The sequence below is a fragment of the Corvus moneduloides genome, chromosome Z (assembly GCF_009650955.1).
Source record: "Corvus moneduloides isolate bCorMon1 chromosome Z, bCorMon1.pri, whole genome shotgun sequence".
Taxonomy (NCBI): domain Eukaryota; kingdom Metazoa; phylum Chordata; class Aves; order Passeriformes; family Corvidae; genus Corvus; species Corvus moneduloides.
In genome coordinates this window covers 30,834,421-30,843,427 of record NC_045511.1, presented here as the reverse complement: position 1 = coordinate 30,843,427, position 9,007 = coordinate 30,834,421, and the positions used below count along the sequence as shown (strand labels likewise).

Below are 9,007 nucleotides of genomic sequence, written 5' to 3'. Positions count from 1 at the left end.
TGGTGTAAAAAAGGAGAATAATAATTAAAATAGTTAGGGACAACAACTACTATTCATTGCATAAATGCCATATCCTTGATCATATAATGCTCTTTGCTCTAAATTGTTGGCATGACCTGACAAAAGAAGATGCACTTCATATATTACCCCAGTATAATTCTCCTCATCAAAATCCACAATATTCAGAAATACAGTAATGCACATAAAAGAAGGCAAAACAATTAAGGGTTCTGGCTCTGCCTACTATCCTCTGGACGCAGATAATTTGCAACACAAAACCAGACAAAAGTAAAGTAATCTTTTCTTTCTTTGAGCTGATGGGAAGTCTGCCATTTGCCCTGAACCAGAATTTAACCTTGGGGACAGATATCTGGATCTCTGGGGTAGAAGAAGATGTGTTTAGAAGTAAGAATGTGGCAAAGCTAAAAAGACAGTGACTGAGTCTGCAAAGAGCCAGAAACACTGCCTTGTGTTGCTTTGCGCGTTGTATTTTCACGTACACAGCTTTGGAAGGAATGGTCCACATTAATAAAGAAATTATAGTGATCTTTTAAGACCATCTTTGTTCATTCTCTGCACTAAGCCCAAGGGTAGGTCAGGACCACCAGCAATTAAAAAAAATAAACCAACCAAATCAGAAGAAACCTCATTCATGCCCACAGGACAGTGAGCATAATGGTCACTACTAAGGTAAAGATAGTAAAAATACTATTACTGAATAGCATATATGGTTAATATATTAATATAATATATATTGCTAATATCATAGTGTATGTTACTAATATATACTATATTAATAGATAACATGTATTATTATATATAATAATACTGAGAAAAGATGGAAAAATTGTTCATGGACAATGAACTGCATAAAGGCAACACCTTATTCTTCTACTTAAACAAACAGATACTGCTTCGTACAGTAGCATGCCTTTTCCCTTTCACTGGACCTCTACTGTCTTTTTACTTAAGGCTTCAATAGATTTTGGCTTTTTTTGTTGGGAAGTACTTAATGAAAACAAGTAGGGATAATGCAGGAGGGAGTGTTCCATACAATAGCACCGCACACCTTAGTCGGCCACAGATTGTTAGCATTCTATCTTTAAAGGTTTACTCAGCGTAAGCCTTGAAAGTGGTAACAGTTTTGCTATATGTGGATTAATGACACATGCCATAATAAAATTATCAGGAGAAGCTTACTGAGTATTTTGAGACCTATGAAAGCTCATTCTTTTCATCTGCTCTGGATTAAAACCTGGTGTATTTCTGGCTTTTCTCAGTACTTTTAAGACTGTGCGTAACAGCAAGTTGTACTTTTGTGAGGATTTAAATACTAGCTTCCTTGGCACGAACGGCTGAATTTCACTATTAGAGACAATGATACACAAGGATCACACTTAAATCACGGTACTAGTAACACCACGGTCACAGGGTCGGTCCCTGTATAGGCCATTCACTGAAGAGCTGGACTCAATGGTCCTTGTGGACCTTCCAACTCTGAATATTCGGTGATGCTGTGAACACTGCTTGTGCAAAGCACAGTGGACACACAACTTTGGAATGGCCACCCATGAAACAAGGAGTCAAAATAGTTCAAGCCGACGTACAATAAAAAGGCTTGTGAAGAATCACAATCTTCCATTTTATATTCACTTGAAGAGAGCAGCAGGAAGGGCAGAGACAGGCGGGCAGGCCCAGGGCGGGCAGAGCCGGGTGCTGCGCTCCCTGCGGGTTCGCGGAGAGCTGCGGGATGGGGGGCGCGGCCGCCCCAGCCCCTCGGGGCCAGGCTTGGTCCCTGCGTGGCATTGCCCGGCCAGCGGCTGAGGGACCCCCCCGCTGCCGCCCCATCGCCCGCCCCCGGTGCGACGGGCCCCGCGCCCTCCCCTTCCTCCCCCCGCCCCGCAGGGGACCTTTTAAGAGGAGGGGGCAGCGACTGCAGGGCTTGGCCGGGGGACCGGGCCGCTCCTGCGAGGGCTCTGGGATTGAGTCGGACGGCCAAAAAAAAAAAAAAAAACCAAAAACAAACCAGGGAGAGGAAAGGAAAAAAAAAAAAAAAACCACGAGGCAAAAGAAGTCAAATTAAAAAAAAAAAAAAAAAAAAAAAAAGTAAAACGGGAGGTGCGGAAGCAGGGAAAGGTGTGGGGGCAAAACAGAAACCGCAGGGGGCCGCGCTCCGCAGGCTGCGCGCAGCGCGGGGATGGTGCGCCCCGGCGGGCTCTGCCTCCTGCTGCTGCTGCTGCTGCAGAGCTCCCTCCTCCTGCTGGCCACAGCCCGGCACGGCCGCGCCGCCGCCTGCCCGCTCCGCAGAAAGGTAAGTGCCGCCCGGGGTGCCCTCCTGCCCGGGGTGCCCTCCTGCCCGGGGTGCCCTCCTGCCCGGGGTGCGCTGCCGTCCGCCCCGCCCTGCCGGCAGCGCGGGGGCGCGGGTCTGGTCCCCTCGGGGTGCGGTGACGGGAGGGGGCGGTGTGCGGGGCTCATCCGCGGCTCAATCCCTGTCAGGCGGGCGCGGTGCGCGGAGCTCGGGCGGCAGGCGCTCGGGAGCAGCACCCTGGCTACCCGGGACTGTGCGCAGGGTGCTGGGACCGTGCACCCATCCCTGGGTGCTGACGGAAGAGCGTGCCGGGAGAGGAAGACCCCGGGGTGAGTCCCAGCGGGATCTTTTGCCTGCGCTCAGTAGGAGCTGCACCGGTCGCCAGAAAGCAGACTGGCCGGGACTGAGTTGCAGCCACCGTCCCACGCAAGGGTACCGCCTAGTCCCACTGCAGAACGCCGAGCATGCTGGAACAGGTTCGAAGCAGCAAATGGCCATTTGGAGTGAAAACGCGGTTACGCATTATTTAGGTTTTGCTCGTCTCCTAAACTTAGCAGCTTGACTGCAGTAGCCAGGAGCAGCATGCGCTGACTTAGCTCCGGTGAGTGATTGGCACAGCAGAGGATCCCTGCTGCAAGAAAGGGGTGATGTTACGGCCAGTGTGAAGCATGTGTAGAGGGTGTCTGTCATTTCTGTGAAAAATCAGAAAAAGTCGTTGAAGCTTTTGAGATAAAAGTACCAAAAATCATGTAGGAAAAGCCTTCTTAAACTGACTTTGTATTAACAGGCCATCTGTGCTGTCTCTTGGCATCTACTTGGACCTGACATGCTTCTGGGATATGTGTGCCACCACTTCAGCTTCCCTCCCAGGCAGGGTTAACTCCACCAGCACAGCCCTTAAGGAAGCTGGAAGCCCTTAGAAGTAAGTGCAGACCTGCTGCACTGGGGAGGTGCCAAAGCCACAGCAGGCTCACTGCAGGGTAGGTGTGAGAAAGTTTTGCAACTGAAGAAGGTCTGCACTATGACTTCACTCCTCTCTCTCACCTGCTCATGCACCTACACATAGCCCTTGGTCTTGGGGCCTTCCTGCCTCTAGGAGCATGCTGGTTCCCCAGGATATCTTCTAGGATCTAGGGCATTATGGAATCAGCCATATGCCAAGCTACACGTGCTTCACTGGAGGTGTCTTCCTGAGTTTGTGTTAAACAGAGCTTAGCCCTACCTTGAGGGACGGTGTTTTTACAATTTGCTTGGAACCAGTTTGTCAACTGGATTTGTAGGTGGCCAGCTGTGACCCTGCCATAAAGCCAGGTCAAGCCTTTGGAGTGAGTGCTCCTTCTCCTTGAGGGCATGAGGTGCAAAAGCCTGTGGGCTGGTATGAAACTACTGCAAGGAGCTAGTGAGAGCAAGGAGAAAGAGGACAGCTCCTGAGAGCCTGAGCATAAGTCATACTTGTGGAAATGGGTAACTTCACAGGTTGGGTGGGACATGCACGAAGTTTTTCTCAGGAACAATTGAGTGGACTTCTGCCAGTTACTAGCAAGACTGGAGGTGAAATGTGTTAATGATAGGTCATTATCTGCTGATGACTCTGTCATTAAAATGTGAGACCACCTGTAGCTCTGGAATTGGCAGGCCGTTTCCTAGGGTCATTAGGACAGTGGTAGTAACCACACTGTCTAGAAATGGCATCGTCTGCCTTATTTATAAAGCTGTTGAGTTTATCCTTATGAATATTTACATAAACTCCTTAGGAAAAATACACCATCTTGTTTCTGCATCACCACGGATGGCTTTTTAATTCAGTTTAGTTCTTTTTAGGATTCCTTTTCTTGCCCCTCTTAGATCTTTCTTCTTTTTATCAGGTTGCCTAGGTCTCTGCCATGAAAGAAATATGTGTGTTGTTGCCTGAAAGAGAGAAATTGCTATTTTAAGGAATGAACCTACAATACTTCTGAGGGCTTTCTCATCATCACTCCAAATTATACTTAAAGCTACAACCAACAATGTGCCTCATCATTCTAGAAAAAAAAAAAGACATAGAAAACAATTAATTTAAGATGAAGTATGCTGGAATCTTTTTTGGCTTGTGTTCCAGATACTAAATAATGTGGTCTGGTACTGCTTTCTTTTTGCTTAACATTGGAGTGTATTAGGAAAAATCAAAGCCAGAATTCAGGGATTAATTGTGGAATGCTTGTAGTTGGTTAGTATTTTATTATGTGTTGTTCCTGATAGAGGGCCAATTAATTTATATGGCTAATTTTCTCCATATACGCCCTTCAGCAGAGCAAGTCATTTGTCTGTTCTTAACCTGTGGCTTTTTAGTTAAAAACTTTATTTTTCATTTCTGGCACATTGGATGTGTTTTTTTTAGTAGCTGTAGCCTGTGCAGTGTTTATCCCCAAGCAAGTTCTGCTTTAAGTCTTAAGCTGAGTTTGAGTGTGACAGTAATGCCGGTGGGCAAAAGCTCAAGAAAAATACTATTAAAAATGTGGCTGGCATTTTTGTGTGCATTACCATCGTTGCATGGGCACATAACATGGTGAGTAAAATCTTTGCCTCGATTAGGTATAAAGAAACATGGCAAGATATGACACCAGGATAGATAAGAGAGAGGGAGAAAGCCATATAGGGAGGGTAATAGTGCTGCCTGCCTGGGTGAAATACTGCATGCCACATGCTTTGGCTTCTGTAGCAAGCAAAAAAAATAAGGCACGAGAATACTGTGGGTTGAGAAATAGTGCAGTTCTGGGCTGAGATTTGGAAGGTGTAGCTGTGAGGCCAAGTGGTGAGTGTTAGAGCTCCTGAAAGACAGTGAAGCTACAGAGGGCACCTACCTGCACAGTGAGTTAGAAACTTTGTGCTTTGAAATGTGTAGTCTACATAGATGAGACAGAAGATGGAAGGTAGTAGAACTCATGTAGAAGGAAGCAGAGCAAGTGTAGGTTGTCCATGTCTGGAGTTCCCATCCAGTTCCTCAGTCTCTGGACCACAGTTTTCTTTCCTTCTGAGCCTTCTGAGCCTTCATTCCCCATGTTATCACAACTGTCCATATTTACATTTTTGTGTAGTTTTTTATACTCCCATGCTCTTCTACATGTTTGGAGTACTGTCTCTAGATGAATTCTTTGTTCCTCCTGGTGTTTTTCTGAATTGTTTTTTGGATGTTTGCCAGTTTTACTCGTTAGTACATCATTCAGCCCAATTTGAGCTAGTTTCTCTGAAAAAAAAAAATTATGCTTTCTCTGATCTACTTTGGCATTTCTTTTCCAGAAGAATCATTGCTGCCTTGCTTGAAGTGGTGCGTGATATCTGACAAATGCAGTAGTATTTGTGTGTTTGAAGACTACAGGTTGCATCCTGTAATGTTTCTATAAATAGGGCTGGAAAAGCAAGATGTTGGGGCTTGTTAAAACGAACAAAATCTGAGGCTTGGGATTTTTTAATCAAAAGAAGGAACCTCAGCTCCCAGCGAAATACCCTCAATGTGCACCATGCTTTTCCAGAATTTTTGCAATGGCTGACACTGTTGTCCTGTCATGTTGTCTGTCCTTATGTTTCCCCATTGCACCTCAGTGGACAGTGGAGTTCGTCCCCTGTGCAGCCTTCGCTGAGAAGGAGGCTTTCCAAGTCCTGTGTTAGGGAGTGGATCCCGCAAGTTCCAGTGTGTTCTCTGTGACAGTGTCAGCTTTTTCACCTGGGGAGGTAAGGCAGAGGAGAAGGCACCATGCCATAGTGATGAGCATTCAGAAATACCTTGATCTGATGATTCCGCGGACTTTGGTGTGGCAGCAAGTTGGGAGGCCTGTGTTCTCTTCTGAGACTGCTGCTCTTTCTCCTTGCTCAGGGTTTTTTCTTGTGATGGTGCATTGAGTACCACCTGTAAATTTTAAAGTGGAGACACAAATATGCATCTATGCATGTTGATCTGTTCATGAACCTTCTTGTTGTTACGCTGCTGGAACTGAAATTCCTCAAGCTGTACAGCCCAGCTGCCATAAGCCTCCAGGACAGCACTTTGACTGTAACTTGTTTGTTTTAAAACACTTTTTTTTTTGTTGCAACAGCTGTGTTAAAGGATCCTACTGCAAAGGAAAATGGAGTTGTAGCACTTCTATCTACTGCATGCTCTTAGGGAAGTGATGTGCCACAGTGATGGTGTATGGTGTGATGCTGAACAAGCCTTGGCACTACTCCTGAGCTGTTTCATGGCCACCTAGAGCACTGTTTAACAGCTTCCCTTTTATGGTATTGGGGTGAAATGATGTCCTTGCTTTTCCCTCTCTGAAGCTGTATTGAGACACACGAGAGCTCCAGGAGGTTGCCAGGGAGGTGAGAGTGCCCAGAGGTGCAGCAGGGGAAGACAGACCTGCTCAGGCACACCCAGGGCTTCGCCCTTTCCCCTCTCGCACAGAGTGGTAACAGGCTGCTTGCAGGGGTCTGGCATGGAGGCAGAGCAGTGCTGGACTCCAGGCTCCCCTTCTGAAGATAAAGGAGATGCCAAAGGAGTGTGAGGCACTAGCATGTCTGGAGCAGCTGTAGTGCCACGTTTTTAGAGGGAGAGTGAGCTTTGCAAGCATCCCTTGTGCCATCACTTGGCGATGATAACAAGTGCTGATACCCGGAAACTGATTCCGCAGGGTCCACGGAGTTCCCAGTCGGTGGGAAACTGAGCTTTCTCTGTCCTCTCATGCTGGCTCCAAGCTTTCTGTGAAAGAAGGTCTGAATGGTGCTTGGGGTGATTTTGCAAGTTCCTGACTACTCCTTTTGACATGCAAGTGCCAGCAAGAGTGCTCAGCGGCTCTGCTTTGGAACATCTATATCGAGGACTGTGTGAAAATTTTTGCTATGTCTCAGCCTGCTTTCTTCTGTCTGTGGTCTTTAAAGGAAGTCTTTATGTACTCTGTGCCTGATGGCCTGCTTTATTTCCAGTGGTAGCTGGCAGCATTACTCTGCTTTCAGTGTCTGATTATGAAAGTTGGGGGGATGAGCAGAGAAAAAAGAACAAAAAAAGAGTATAATGTCAAAAGCCTTTCTAGCTGTGCTGTGTGCAGTAGTCCAGAGCAGCGCTGATGATCACATTAAAGCCTGGTACCAGTCATCAGGGCTTGAGCCTTCTTGCTGGGTTTACTGAGGAGCTGAATTGAAATTTTAAGCTGGCTGGTGACCACTTGTTCTGTACAATTCCTTGCAGTCATAGGTGGTTTTGTGCACTCCCACATACATGATCAGACTTGCATGAAGAGAAGGAGTATTGACCTCCTAACCTCATGCCTGTCCCAGGCGCCTCCTCTCTTTATACTTGCAGTAGATGCAAAGCAGCACTTCTGATCCTTCCTCCTTGCTGCCTGACCACTACTTCCAGTTCATTTCTCACCACAGTGGCATGTCCTTTCATTTTCCCCTTCTGACTGATGTCAGGGAAGAACCCTGTCTCATTTTCCCTCTTGTTTTACTTCGCATATTCATTCTTGAGTATTCTTCACAGGTCTATGTTAGATTTTTTATTCACCTGTTGCCCTCTATCTTTTGTACCTCCTGGTGCTCTTCATGTTTGTTCTCTCTTCTTCCTATGGTCTTCAGGAGAATTTTTATGTTCTGTAATTCAGGCATTCCAGGACTGTCCTATAGGATATGGAGTTGTAGAATGGTGTTGGCCAGGGTCTGAAGTATCCTTCAGACTCTTGATATGCTGCAGAACAGTTTGAAGAGCCCTTTGGAATACAGCTGGTTTGTGCAATGCTCTTGGGCACGTGGTGCAATTCTTGGGGCTCTCCTGTGCAGCTCCAGGAGTCAGACTTCAGTGATCCCCGTGTGGTACTTTCGGCTCAGGATATTCTATATTCTGTAGTCCATGCAGGTAAAGTGGACTGGTGGTAGCGCTTTGCTGAGGTGCTGCCTGATCTGTGGCCTGGTTTTGATGTACAGAGCTGCTGGAGAAGGTTGTCTGGGATGAGCCATTGCAGAGCACTCTTTAAGATTAACCTTTATGACCCTGAGTCTTCAGTGTCAGAAATTTACGGGCAATGTGCTTCCAGTAAATTCCTCCAAGCAGCCTGTTCTGCATTTGGCAGTCAGGCAGGCTTCTTAGATCAGCACACATGCACAGTTAGCCTCAGTGCTGAGGTTACAGTTATCTGCTGGCTCAAGACTGACCAGATGTTTGAGTGCATCTGGAAGCTTGTTCTCTTACTTAGACATGCAAAGGCTACCTCTTCTGTCTGTGCAGACAGACACCGTTTGTGTCCATTGCTCCAGTAAGTACTGCTGCAGCAGTGGGTGCTGTGGGTGATGAAGGCTGTGCCTGCTGCTGGTATAAAGTGAGCTGGAAGGATTCAAGCAGGATCTGTATTGTCCCATCTGCTCTTCTGTCCTGTGGGAGCACCACAACCCTGTATTGAGGTATCCCAGGTGATGCAGTGAGGTACGTTTTCCAGCAGAACAAATTTAAATATGATTCTGTCTTTCAGATGGCTGTGGGTTTTGAGAGATTTTAAAGCTAATTTAAAAAAAACAGCTTTTTTTCTTCCTCAGTGTTTACAAGTGTATACCATGAAACCACAGGACAAGTTTGGCCTGCAGAATTTTTTCCCTTATTTTCCAAGGTATTGCATGCTCTTCTCTGCTACTCAAGAAAGAGTACTGGGCTGTGAGGGGTCTTGACTGTGTCTTTCTGCCATGTGCAAAACTTTATTT

General features: G+C 46.5%; 1 protein-coding gene across 3 annotated transcripts in view; it reads left to right on the top strand.

Annotated features, from left to right (window-relative positions):
* Nucleotides 1–2,085: 2,085 nt before the first annotated feature.
* LOC116438189 (metalloprotease TIKI1-like) overlaps nucleotides 2,086–9,007 on the top strand; it is an 80,653-nt gene continuing 73,731 nt past the window's right edge. For 2 of the 3 annotated variants that reach the window (XM_032096904.1, XM_032096901.1), the window contains exon 1: nucleotides 2,086–2,311. In XM_032096904.1, the coding sequence (XP_031952795.1) occupies nucleotides 2,198–2,311 (114 nt within the window). In that variant the 5' untranslated portion in view covers nucleotides 2,086–2,197. Of the gene's footprint in view, nucleotides 2,312–2,647; nucleotides 2,785–9,007 lie in introns of those variants that run through there. The other variant, XM_032096902.1, reaches the window with a different exon arrangement.